Raw genomic sequence first — 13,861 nt, 5'->3', positions numbered from 1 at the left:
TCTCTCCCCCCCCCTCTCTCTCCCTCTTTACCTCCCTCCCTCTCTCCCCCTCCCCCTCTCTCTCCCTCTTTACCTCCCTCCCTCTCTCTCCCTCCCTCTCTCCCCCTCCCCCTCTCTCTCCCTCTTTACCTCCCTCTCTCTTTCTCCCCCTCTCTCTCTCTCCCTCTTTACCTCCCTCCCTCTCTCTCCCTCCCTCTCTCTCACCCCTGATGTTCACTTTTGATTGACACTGTCAGAAAGGTATTAATTACCTGCATGTTTGTAATTGGGCTGATTGGACATCAGATACCTGGACAGCTTTATATTGACAGGTGTTTCTAATATTTTGGCCACCGTATGTCCACACAGAATATTAGGACACCCGTCAACATGTTGCCCTCCAGCACAACAAAACTACCAACCAAGGACCTCAGGAATAAACATAAAGTAGAAGTGTTACCTGAGTGGACTGCAGTAACTCTGCAGGTGTGCAGATGTACAGATGTGCAGATGTGCAGATGTGCAGATGTACAGATGTGCAGATGTACAGGTGTGCAGATGTGCAGATGTGCAGGTGTACAGATGTGCAGGTGTGCAGATGTGCAGGTGTGCAGATGTACAGATGTGCAGGTGTGCAGGTGTGCAGATGTACAGATGTGCAGATGTACAGATGTGCAGATGTGCAGGTGTGCAGATGTACAGATGTGCAGGTGTGCAGATGTCCAGATGTATAGGTGTGCAGATGTGCAGGTGTGCAGGTGTGCAGATGTACAGATGTGCAGATGTACAGATGTGCAGATGTGCAGGTGTGCAGATGTACAGATGTGCAGGTGTGCAGATGTGCAGGTGTGCAGATGTACAGGTGTGCAGATGTACAGATGTGCAGATGTGCAGATGTGCAGGTGTGCAGATGTGCAGATGTACAGATGTGCAGATGTGCAGGTGTGCAGATGTGCAGGTGTGCAGATGTACAGATGTGCAGGTGTGCAGATGTACAGATGTACAGATGTACAGATGTGCTGGTGTACAGATGTACAGATGTGCTGGTGTACAGATGTACAGATGTGCAGGTGTACAGATGTACAGATGTGCAGGTGTGCAGATGTACAGATGTGCAGGTGTGCAGATGTACAGATGTGCAGATGTACAGATGTGCAGATGTGCAGGTGTACAGGTGTACAGGTGTGCAGATGTACAGGTGTGCAGATGTGCAGATGTGCAGATGTACAGATGTGCAGGTGTGCAGCTGTACAGATGTACAGATGTGCAGATGTGCAGGTGTGCAGGTGTGCAGATGTACAGGTGTGCAGATGTGCAGGTGTGCAGGTGTACAGATGTGCAGATGTGCAGGTGTGCAGATGTGCAGGTGTGCAGGTGTACAGGTGTGCAGATGTACAGATGTGCAGGTGTGCAGATGTACAGATGTACAGGTGTGCAGATGTGCAGGTGTGCAGGTGTACAGATGTGCAGATGTGCAGGTGTGCAGGTGTACAGATGTGCAGGTGTGCAGATGTACAGATGTGCAGATGTACAGATGTGCAGATGTACAGATGTGCAGATGTGCAGGTGTACAGGTGTACAGATGTGCAGATGTACAGATGTGCAGATGTGCAGGTGTACAGGTGTACAGGTGTGCAGGTGTACAGATGTGCAGATGTACAGATGTGCAGATGTGCAGGTGTACAGGTGTACAGATGTACAGATGTGCAGATGTACAGATGTGCAGGTGTGCAAGTGTACCTGTGTGAAGTCCTGCACACACGTATCCTGTTAATAAAACAGCTGCACATCAGGAGCCTCAGTGGGTTTTAATCAGGTAAAGCTTTTCATGAAAAAGGAAACGCATCAGAATCTTGTTTACATGAACACACCGTCCCAACAGCTGAAATATATTTTTGTTGTTGTGTTTCACGTAATTAAATGAATTTTATTTTTGGGTACTAATAAAGTTTGATTGAAGGCAGTCTGGGATCCTCATCCACGGAGTCACGCTGTGCTTTTATTCTCAAATAACAACAACAATTTCCAGTTGTGTGTTATCTTATTTTGGTGGACTTGACTCCGCCCCTTTGCGCCTCACCTGGCTGAACAACTGTTTTGTTGCGTTTTGGGACCGTTTGACTTGCTAATACGGTGTGTTCAGGTGCTGTGGGAAATATCACACACAGCCTAAATACCCAACGTGTATGTTAACACTAGTTATTACTTATTTCTGGCTTAAACCAAAACTTGTAGACTATTTCTACACTATATTATGTGTGTGGTGGAAGAATTACTCAGGTCTTTTACACAAGTGAAAGTACTAATGTGTAGAAACTTGAAGTCATCGTGGTTTTCACACTGTGTGACAGGAGGTCGCACGCTACATGAGCTGACAGCGACTCTGTCTCGTCTCCAAACCAGGTTTGGTCAAGAGAGGACATGTGGAACAGGAGTTTTTATTATTATAAAGACAAAGAATGTGGGTGAAAGAATGGATCAGTGCGAGTGTGTCTAAGCTGGAAATATATCTGGCTTGCTGCAGTGAAAATTATTTTCTTTAGACCAACACGTAGGCTGACATTTAGTGATTTGTTTCTTAAATACCCATGAAAATGCACAGAGTTTGGTGGGTGCTTTGGGAAGTAAGACTCCTCCATGTATCTGTGCCCGGCCTGTGCTTCCTGTGGCCGGCCTGCAGGAGGCGCTGCAGGCCGCTCTTTCCTCCTCCTCCTCCTCGGCGTGTGTGTGTGTGTGTGTGTGTGTGTGTGTGTGTGAGGCTTCCCCCGCTATAAAGCTGCGAGAGGCGGCTGGAGGATGTAAAGGCTCTCCTGCAGCCAGAGGAGGAGGAGGAGGATGAAGCTGTGTGTCCGTCAGCGTGGAGCTGATCTCAGTTCAGTCCGTCTGAGCTGAAACTGAAAAACTTTCTGATGCTTTTCCACTCTGGAGCTTCTTCTTCTTCTTCGTCTTCTTCTTCATGCACCTCTGAGAAGGTAAATAAACTCTCTCACGTTCCTGCGCGTGAGGATTTTATTTCACCGTAACGTTTGTGTGTCTGCTGCTGACATCTGTGGTCTAATATTCTATCTTTGAGAGATGCTGCTTTCTTATATCATCCTTCTAAATGTGTGCTCTTCTGGTATTTTATAGATCAGTAAATATAATAATATCTAGAAGTAAATATCTTCCTTTGAACGTCTGCGTGGTCTGAAGCAAAAGCCAGTTTCTTTTAAACAAACTGAGATGTAAGCTGCAGCTCTGCAGGAAACAGCCGCTTGTTTCAGAGTTTAAAAAGACTCTTTACTCAGATTTTACTCAGAATTGTGTAGTTTATGGATTTAGTTGGAGACATGAAGGTCTGAATCATCTCAGCTGGTTCTCAGACTGTGAAATGTTGGAGGATGTAAATGAAGTTGTGTTACATTCATTCATCATTCCTACAGAGACGCCTGCTGGGGCTTTTGACTGATGTAATATTGTTACCACCAGACATATCTAACGGTTAATAAATCATTTAGCAAAACTTGTTAAAAATCTCTTTTAGCTCAACTCAAAACTACAATCTGATTAATGAAGACAATGTGACTTTTTGTGATTTACTTTCTTAAATACCCAGAAAAATGCACAGAGTTTGGTTGGTGCTGGGCGAAGCACCAACCATATTATTAAATATAGTTATTTCTCACTTCTGAACATGTTTCCTGAGCAGCTTGTATCTGATCCATAAAGAATCCGTATTAAAGCTGCTATAAAGCTCTCAAGCTCTAGGTGATGTTTATCCAGAGGTGATGTTTCCTCACAGGGGCTTATAGTGTGAGGGGCTGTTTTACTGTACTCACGGGGGCCAAAACAGAGAAGCTGGGCCCCACAAAAAGGCTATCTGAGGGTTCAGTATGAATGAGGTTCAGGTTCGGGGTCGGGTCACTTTGTGTTAAAAAGTGGTTTGGACTTGGTGGGGCTCAGATTGGAGGTGTGACGATGAGAAGACATTTTAACACTGTTTTGCTGATATTCATGAGGGGGGGGGGGGTGGAGTCCTCCAAGAAGATTCTGAGCATTAAACACTTGATTTCCTGCATTCTGGAGACTTTTCTGCACAAAGTTATGGTGGAAATGTTTTTTTATATAAAGGGAAACACAAAATTGTCGGGTGTCTTTAAACAAGAGTCTGGAGCTGCTCTGTATGAAAAGCGACATGAGATAACTGCTGTTAGTTGGTGTAATATAAATAAAATTGAACTGACCTCAGTAAAATTCAGGAGACAATTCAAAATGTAAAAAATCAAACAGACTAAAATGATCAGAAGCTGGTTTCTTTTTTTTGTACTGTGCACGTCTGTTTCTTCTATTTTTAAAATGCATTGCATGTTTTCTTGCAAATAAACCTTTCTTAAAAGCATTGTCATTGGTTAGTTTACATTTTCAGAACATTTTAACAAAAGTGAGGGGACCCAGCGTCCCCTGTGTAACTGACACCTGTGGGTGTTACTGACGGGTCCCCATGAAAAATTGTAGTCTGATTGGTCAGAGAGAATATTCACTATTCACTGAATCATCATTGCTGCAACAGACAACAGAAAGCTTTATATTTTACAGTCATACAACAGTGTTATTTCATCACTAAATCCACTTCTGAGAAGTTTTGAGGTGAAATCAGCTGTGTACATTTACAATATTGACAGTTTTACGAGAAGTGATGGCGGAACAAAAATGTGCTTGAATATTTTCGGAGTTGAGGAGCTCCGCTAGTGGCTGCTGGAAGGTTTTCATACCGCTTATCTGTCTTTACATTCTGAGGTTGAAACTTAACTTAAAAAAGAGAAAGCTGTGTGGATCACTGGTGTGTGTGTCGCATTGAACGTTACGTGTTGTGTGTGGCGTCGCTATGACGACAAGCTACGTACTATCTCTGGGTACTGTCTGCAATGGAAAACGGAGCAGGACCAAACCGAGTCGAGTCGAGCTGGTACCGGTGATGGAAAAGCGCCATTATACGCAGTCAGCGTATCAGCTCGATAAACTGCCCAGACTGGAGAAGCAGCTGAAGCGAGAGGCATCGTACTGGAGTCAGCTGCTAACATGTTTCAACCACCTGAAAGGAGACTCGCTGAATAAAATCAAGACTGAACCATTTGAAAGAACGCGTTTACTTAATCGTGAAGATGGAGATTAAAATTTAGGTTAATTAAACTTCTGACCCGTTTTAAACCGTCATGCAGATACAGATTCATGACGTTGTCGTCCTTGTGTGACAGACCTGCTAACCAGTCACAAGTGCCATGCGCCACCTGGCACGGGGCGTGCACGTTTTACAACAACAAACAAAACGTTCCGTCCGGCGTCAACTCACACTGACGTGTTTCAGCGGCGGAGCGTTTAGCCTGCACGTTGTTAACGTGTTGTTCATTTGTCCTTTCTTGTGCTTCAACTACGGAGAACTGGGACGAGTTCAGCGCACACAAAACGTAGCAAAACGTTTTTTTGGTCCCCTGAACACCCTGCTGTGAACGCAAGCGCGCTGCATTTTCCTGCCTTTTTAACACCGTTGTGTTTACAAACTTTTCGCAGTTGATTGGATAACACCTGAGACACGCCCACCAAACAGAAGAAAACATATATATATATATATATATATATATATATATATATATATGTTATTATGTTAACATACATATAAGTCTGTTGCAGAACGTTGCGTAACATTGCACGGAAACGTGTCGTTCAATCCGAAAATGTTGCAAACCGGTGCTGAACGTTGTGAGATTGAACTCGCCCCAGCTCTCTGTGAGCCGGTTTCGTTCTGCTCTGTGCAAACTTCAATTAAAAAAATCACAGATCAAATCGTAATCGCAACACCTGGCAGAAAAATCGCAATTACATTTTTTCCCCAAAATCGTTCAGCCATAATTAAGAATATTTTCAGCACTTTACAGCCATTTCCTTTGGAACTATAGTGCACGACCAAGTTGCCCTTACGCATAGGAATGCAGATGTTTTATTGTTGAGGAAACAGAACCTAACCTCACGTTTTGGGGTGATTCTTATTCCTAACATTACAATAACATTTCAGAATTTGTGCTTTTGTTTTGCTGCATAACTGCAGAAATACACATGTGAACTGTACATGCACATCCAGCAGGTGTGTTTGTCTTTGTGGTCTTTATTGCCAGCACACTCAGGAACTAAGACATCTCGTGTGGCTTCTCCACACGTAGTCAAAATAAATCAAGTAAATTAAAGCAGTGAAACAGCAGTGGTTCTAGTGTTAGTGTTAGGTTGGGGAACATGAGTGTACATTAACATGTTCACAAAAGTATGTGGACACCCGAACACACCAAGACCAGGAGAACGAGAGCAAAGGTTCAGAATCCGTCCTCAGCTTCAAAGTTGAAGAGCAGTGAGGAAACGCTCGGGGAGGAGATGTAAATGTTGGTGTGCTGGTGAGATAAAAACCTGCAGGTCTGATCTGGACTCTGCTGCTGCAGACTCAGATCATCACACTGACCAACCCTTTCATGTACAGCGTCCATCTCCGATAATCATTTTAAATTTAGATTTCCCTCCTTCCAGGCAGCCGCTGGTTTCACCTCGTTCCTTTCTCTGCTGAATCCCTCACACTCATTATCCGGTTCACTCGATAATCGTTATGAAGTAAAGCAGTTTCATTAAAATGAAAGCAAGGCCTCGTTACAGCAACGTGTCCTAACTGCGTGTCTGTCACAGCGACCGCTAACAGGACAGCAGGAACACGGGAAGCACGTTCAGTTATTTAATTATGTCAAGACAGGTGAGCAGGGAGAGTAGATCAAAGCCCAGGTAAGAACGTCAAACGTCCAGCACAGACAAACAAATCCAACAGGGATCAAAATCCAAAACCCAGGTAAAAAGGAGACACCGGGAGAAGATGAATCAAAAGACATGTATGAACTGGCACATACATGATCATGCTGCTTTCCAGGCAGTGGGGGAGGGGTTTATTGGCATGAATGTAAAACAACAATGTTGCCAAAGCTACAAATAAATTACAAAAGAACACTTTATTTTATACATTTCATCAAATAAAGTAAACGAAACGGTAAAAGTGTGTGTGTTAAAAAACTAAATAATAATAAAAAATATATATTATATATAATAATATATATATATTAATTAAAGCTGCAAGCAGCGTTGGGCGGGCCCTCACACGAGTAGCGCGTCGGGGTGTGAGGCGGCCGCGTTGAGTATTCTGGAGCTCTGCCGGTGCAGCTGTGAATTTGCTACGTGCTTCGGACGCTGCATGAAGGTGTTATACGTCACTTCCTGTGTTCCCTTTGTGGCGCTACATAGCACTTGGTGCTATGAATACAAATGAATATTGGCTTGTAGATGTGTTCAGGGTGGGACTTATCAAGCACGTAAATTTTTGTGCAGATGTGAACATGTACACTGAAGTGTACACTGAACAACTTCCTGTGTCATGGCGAAGAGTTGATCTTTGACGCCACGCCACGGACACGCCCATTGACGAAAACTGACAGATAGCAGAAATTTTCATCTTCAATGCCTTTAGAAGGCACAGCAGAAATTTGAAATCGATCCGCCAAAATCCCTAGGAGGAGTTCGTTAAAGTACGAAGTGTGTAAATCATCCAAAAATTGCCGTAAAATTCAAAATGGCCGACTTCTTTTAAAAATAAATAAATAAAAAATAATCCTTACAGTTTCAATAGGGACCTCGCAGAGTTCGTGCTCGGGCCCTAAAAATAAAGTAAATTAAACAGTAATATAAGGCAGCAATCAGAAGCTTGTTTTTATAACTTAAGTTCCTTTTTTGCACATTTATTTCCTCTGTATTTAAACTGCATTGCATGTTTTCTTGCAAACAAACTTTTCTCAAAGCATTTTCATTCGTTAGTTAACATTTCTTGTTGCTATTTTTCAGAACATTTTTAACAAAAGTGAGGGGACATGTCCCCAGCTATGGGTAAGGGACTGACTGACGGGTCCCCACAATAACGGTGTGCGTAGTTTGACTTTCTAGTTAAGCTGATGATACACAGGGCAACTTTTTGAGCAATGTTGCTGGCAAGTTGGCTATGTTTTGAACAGATAGCGGTGGTGCGGGGCGGGTGACGGACTGGTGGGGGAAGACCGGGGATTACGGTAGTAATTCTTTACTCATTACCACAACGCTGCCCTGCACGATTGCTCTAAAAGTTGCTCCGTGTATCATCAGCTTCAAAGGGATTTTTGAAGCAGGGCTGTATGAGGTACTTATACACAGTCAGTGTATTAGTGTGTGTCAAAAAATAAAATAATAATAATATATAAAAATAAATTGGTATTTCTAACTGTATTTATTTTATTTATTAACTGTACAACTGTAGATACATGAGTGCAGAAACCCATTTTTATCCTCATCTAACGTCATGTTTAATCATCTCAGTTTGAACGTATCAACATCTAAAATGTAACAGATTACATCGTACTAGTTAAAACAGATTTCTTTATTGTTCCTGACTGTGATGAAGCTTCAGGTGTCTGTAGGTTGATTCGTATAATGTGGCTTCGCGGATGGAAGGATCAGCGCTTCAGTCCTCTCTGTTGAAGGAGATCTGTGTCACTTCATTAATAACAAAATACATCTATTTCTGCCACAGCAGGGACTGACTGACCCCACAAACTCCCCCACATCTCTCAGCAGCAGAGAGAGGACGCCGTCACACTGCAGCGTCATCACGAGTGTTTGACGTGTCGCTGTGGTGGAGGGACGTGTGGCGAGTTCATCTGTGTGTTCAAAACACTTTTGGGGTCAGATGAAAATATGAGAGGAAGAGATTTTATCTGCTCTGTCTGTTCTTGTAGTATCGCCATCCCACCTAGCTGGTCACCTAGCATGCTAATTATCACTATGGCTGTGATTGGAGCAGTTCGAGCCCCATCTTTGAGTTCCTCTGCTGGGAAGAACTTCCTTCGTCCGGTACTGCTCTTAAATGGTGCACACTGTTAAACTATGTTCAGATTCAAACCCAGCAAGCTGTCGATCCGTCTGACTTCCTGTCTGTGGCTCTCAGCTCTGAGCCCATTGGTTCCTCCTGAAGACAGAAATCTTTATAAACTCCTCACAGATGTAGGTTCATGTTTAAAAAAGGCTCAGCTGCTCGCTGTAGTTCCGATCAGACAAACAGGAGGAGACAGAGTATCTGTTGGGGACTATTCTGAGCGGCGGATGAATCCACACGTGGTGCTGTAGTGAGTGTTTGGGGCAGCAGGACGGTGAATGTGGGACCGAGTCAGAATAAGGAATGAAGGAACATGTGACCCGGTGTCGCAGTGAGGCTCTCTGATGGGTTTAATGGTTTCTGCAGCTCAGAGGAAGATGAGATATCAGGCTGAGGTACAAACAGGACTCGTTAAGCCCCAGATCCACTCTCTTTTTAACAGTGCGTAGGCGCAGAGAGGCGTCGGCAACGCAAACGGCATTGTTCACATACTGGCCGCCGTACTTTACGTGTACCTGGAGGATTAAACTTGAATCCACTAGGGGGCAGACCAGAACCGGATCATCTTCCTTTGACAACCTCCGTGTTTGCACATCGTAAACAAACCAAACATGGCGACACTCGAGCAGGTTGTGATTTTAATGAGCCATCATAACGATCTCGGTAACTGTGGACTGGCTCCAGGAGTTTTACTGTAAACATCCTGCCATAAATAATAAATCTCCTTTATTAAGTCTGCCGCTGACCTTCTTCTTCTTCTTCTGCGTTTAATGGCGGTTGGCAAACCAACTGCATAACGCCACCACCTGTCTGCTGTGTGGAACAGGAGATCGCTGCTGACCTGCCGGTCAGATCGACACACTGCCCCCACGTTCATTTGCTGAACTGCATCTCGCGGACGCATACCGTTAATTCCTGGGGACGTGCACGACCTACGCTCCAAAGGAATGCAGGATATGCATGGCAGCCATCTTTAGTACGCGAACGTGTAGATAAAAGCAAGTATATCCGGGGCTTTAAAGGGTACTCAGGTGTTCACAAGAGACGCCAAGGGGTCTTGACCAAACGTCCACATGTGATGAGACTATGAAAATGATGTCTGGGCTGTGGGGGAGGCTGTGGTTGTTGTTGCAGGCAGGTTCAGCCACTAGGACAGAAACTGAAACAGTCTCCTGTCTCTCTGCAGTCTGCATGAAGCTCTGATCCTTTTTATTGTTCACCACAAACATTTTGTTTGTTTGTGAGCAGAAAGCAGCGGGCAGAGCGCTGAGCCTCTGAATGACATGAATTATTAACTGTGCTGTAGTGCTGCGTCTGTGCGACGAGCAGCTCTTTAATCTGCTGTTGGATGTCGGCGTGCAGCGAGCCTCAGCTGGTGGGAGGCTTCATCTGCTGCTTGACTGAACAGCCGAACGCTGTCGTGTGAAGCTTCAGCGGGGCCCCCGTGAAACTCTCCACCTCCTCCCAACATCCACCTGCTGAGCCCACACTGCAATTTACAGCAGAAATGGCTTCGCTCTGCGGCCGCCTTCAGGTTACAGGAGGCTGATGACGAGCTTCAGGCATGAGGGATGGAACAAGGTTCACACAAAAAAAAGAATCATGTTTTATATTTACAGTACCAAAAAGTCTCTCTTTAATTAGTTTCTGCAGGGGTTAATTCATTTTCAGTGCTAAACGCAATTTGCCAAAAACCATAATTCTAAATCACCTTAAATAAAATATTTAAAAACAAGGGCCTCACCTGAAACACGGACCATAGCTTTACAAACCATATTTATAGTTATCGTGGCAGCGACCTCTAGTGGCTGAACGACAGCAGCACAGGAGGAAACCAGGTGACAAATTAAAAATAGCGTCCATTCAAGGAGGTGGACGGGTCGAACCCAGGACTTTCACACAGGAGAACGGCGTTTGAGTCCAATGTGAAACAAGTAAAAGTTGAGTTATTGGGGCGCCGGCTAGATCATCGCTAGTGTGTGCGTCCCACGTACAAAGCCCGGGCCAGGTTTGAATCCGACCTGTGACCACTTCCTGTATGTCGTCACCTCTCTCTTTAACTTTTCCTGTCCCTCTTGAGCCGTCCTGCCAAAAGTAAATGCTGAAAAGCCCTAAAAAATATATTTTCCTACACCTAACCTCCTGCCATCAGAATCAGAAACGCTTTATTGATCCCTGTGGGGACATTTTTGTGGCATTAAAGGAATAGGAATAATTATGGAAGTTGGTAGGTAAAGAAATATACAAAGTATAAAGACAAAATATAAAATGGATTTGTACAATATTTACTTTGTTAACAAAATTCTGATGAACAGTAGTGAATAAACAGAAGCAGAAATGCAGCAGAGAATATTACAATATTCAAAACGTGACTCAGTGTGAATTATACAGTGACAATCGGGGGGGATCAAACTTTTAGGAGAGTATTTTTAGTAATTTTAACATGTACAAGGAACTTCCTTTGGTGAGAAGGTGCCAGACATAAACCTATGTAAATAAATATAAATGCAAAAATGTGGAATAAGCAATATGTACGCATTATAAAAGAATAATACAATATCATTACCTTTACTTAAGTAAACTATTTCAATACTTCTGTGTACTCTGTACACATGATCACAGACACGATCATGTTGGCATACAATGGCTTTTCCACACAGCGTGTGCAAACCCTTCTGACGGGGCTGCTGTAATGCACTGTGGAGGGAGGACAGGTCTTAATGGTATTAATGGTGGACTCCTGGAGGAGAGGCAGGCTCTGATGCTTGCTTTAGCTTATGTCCTGAGGTGTGTGAGCGGCTCTTTGACTAATTTATTGGGTTGTTTTATCTCAGGTTGGTGTTAATTATTCTAACTGAATGTGTTTTATTGTGATGTTGATGCAGCGAGTTTGGCCTGATCCTGCCCCCACTGAGCTATTACAAGACGTGTTTACTGCGCATGAGGAGGAGCCGTATGGCGCAGAGGGATGCAGGAATCCAGATGGTGATGGTTAAACAGAGTTTCAGCACAAACATCGGCTCATCACCGCAAATGAACGGAGCAGAAAACTGATCGGCCCCGTCAGGCTGATCTGTCAGGACATCTGATCAGTCAGACGTCCTGCAGCGGAGACTCTTCTGTCCCAGTGATGCTCTCACTGTCTGAAGGCTTTGCCTGCACATACTCACATGAAAAAGACCAAGTTGAAACCTGTTTAAATGCAAACATGGCAGAGAAACTGTGTTTAACCAGCAGACACTGAGTCAGGAAACCCGGTTTGATTACTGCAGGAAGACGACTGCAGCCCGGCTCTTTAAGTTCATGTAAGCTCCCTGATGAACACACTGACAACAGAGAAGTACTTTGTCTTGTAACTTTAATTTATTAAAGGGCTGCTGTTCCCAAAGTAAGACTGCTGCGTTATTGTCAGGAGAAGCCATTTGTCTGTCTCTGAAGTCTGAATGTTTGTAACGAACTGAGGATGCAGACGGAGAGCGGAAGGTAGAGAGTGTTCACGGTTGTTTTAAGAAGTTTTGATGGACGTTGTGATACTTTCTTGTCACTTTCTTGTACTTTAGTCTGATCACAGCTGCTGTAGAAGCCTTCTGTGTTTGTGGTTTCCCAAACTAAGCTAACAGAGAGCACAAGTTTAAAAGATTAATGAGCTTTACATCAGAATTTTATGATTTTATCAATAATAAAGTTCTCTCTTTGATAACTTTCAAACATTTGTAACATTTAGCTTGTTAGCATATCAATATATAAATGTTGAAACACATATTGTGGTTTAATAAACTATTACTTGACATTTGTGCATTTGCTTGGATTAACTCTGATTCTTCTTTAACATGAAATGGTTGAGTTGCCTGTTAAAAGGATGTAATCGTGGATTTTTTAATTGGATATTATGATGATGATTAATGGATAAATTAATGGATTGTAATGTAACTCAAAAGCCACCAAGATTTATATCTTAAAAGGCCATTGTACGGTGAGGACACTCGACTTAGATGCAGGTTTGGTGTGTTTCAGTAAATTAAAAGACAATAATGTGTTTTAAGTTTTAAGAGCCCTGGTGCAGGCATGGAGTACAGAGGTTTTGGACCCAGATCAAGCTGGAAGCTTCCGGTCTGACACCTGCTTCCTCTCCAGCAGCCAGCAGGGGGCGACTTCAACCTGCGTCCTCTCTAGCGGCCAGCAGGGGGCGATTTAAACCTGCGTCCTCTCCAGCAGCCAGCATGGGGGCGACTTAAACCTGCGTCCTCTCTAGCGGCCAGCAGGGGGCGATTTAAACCTGCGTCCTCTCCAGCAGCCAGCATGGGGGCGACTTAAACCTGCGTCCTCTCTAGCGGCCAGCAGGGGGCGCCTTAAACCTGCGTCCTCTCTAACGGCCAGCAGGGGGCGCCTTAAACCTGCGTCCTCTCTAACGGCCAGCAGGGGGCGACTTAAACCTGCGTCCTCTCTAGCGGCCAGCAGGGGGCGCCTTAAACCTGCGTCCTCTCTAACGGCCAGCAGGGGGCGCCTTAAACCTGCGTCCTCTCTAGCGGCCAGCAGGGGGCGACTTAAACCTGCGTCCTCTCTAACGGCCAGCAGGGAGCGACTTAAACCTGCGTCCTCTCTAGCGGCCAGCAGGGGGCGCCTTAAACCTGCGTCCTCTCCAGCAGCCAGCAGGGGGCGCCTTAAACCTGCGTCCTCTCTAGCGGCCAGCAGGGGGCGCCTTAAACCTGCGTCCTCTCCAGCAGCCAGCAGGGGGCGCCTTAAACCTGCGTCCTCTAGCAGCCAGCAGGGGGCGCCTTAAACCTGCGTCCTCTCTAACGGCCAGCAGGGAGCGACTTAAACCTGCGTCCTCTCTAGCGGCCAGCAGGGGGCGCCTTAAACCTGCGTCCTCTCTAGCGGCCAGCAGGGGGCGCCTTAAACCTGCGTCCTCTCTAGCGGCCAGCA

General features: G+C 44.8%; 1 protein-coding gene across 1 annotated transcript in view; it reads left to right on the top strand.

Annotated features, from left to right (window-relative positions):
- Positions 1 to 2,766: 2,766 nt before the first annotated feature.
- The window catches only part of cpne4a (copine IVa), a 486,687-nt gene continuing 475,592 nt past the window's right edge, over positions 2,767 to 13,861 (top strand). The window contains exon 1 of the mRNA XM_038712358.1: positions 2,767 to 2,951. Within this exon, the coding sequence (XP_038568286.1) occupies positions 2,889 to 2,951 (63 nt within the window). The 5' untranslated portion in view covers positions 2,767 to 2,888. The remainder of the gene's footprint in view (positions 2,952 to 13,861) is intronic.

The sequence above is a fragment of the Micropterus salmoides genome, unplaced genomic scaffold, assembly GCF_014851395.1.
Source record: "Micropterus salmoides isolate LMB-PRFRI ecotype aquatic unplaced genomic scaffold, ASM1485139v1 Ms_hic_scaffold_11, whole genome shotgun sequence".
In the NCBI taxonomy this organism is placed as follows: Eukaryota; Metazoa; Chordata; class Actinopteri; order Centrarchiformes; family Centrarchidae; genus Micropterus; species Micropterus salmoides.
Note: the sequence above shows the minus strand (reverse complement) of the source record. Positions and strands in the feature narration are given on the sequence as shown.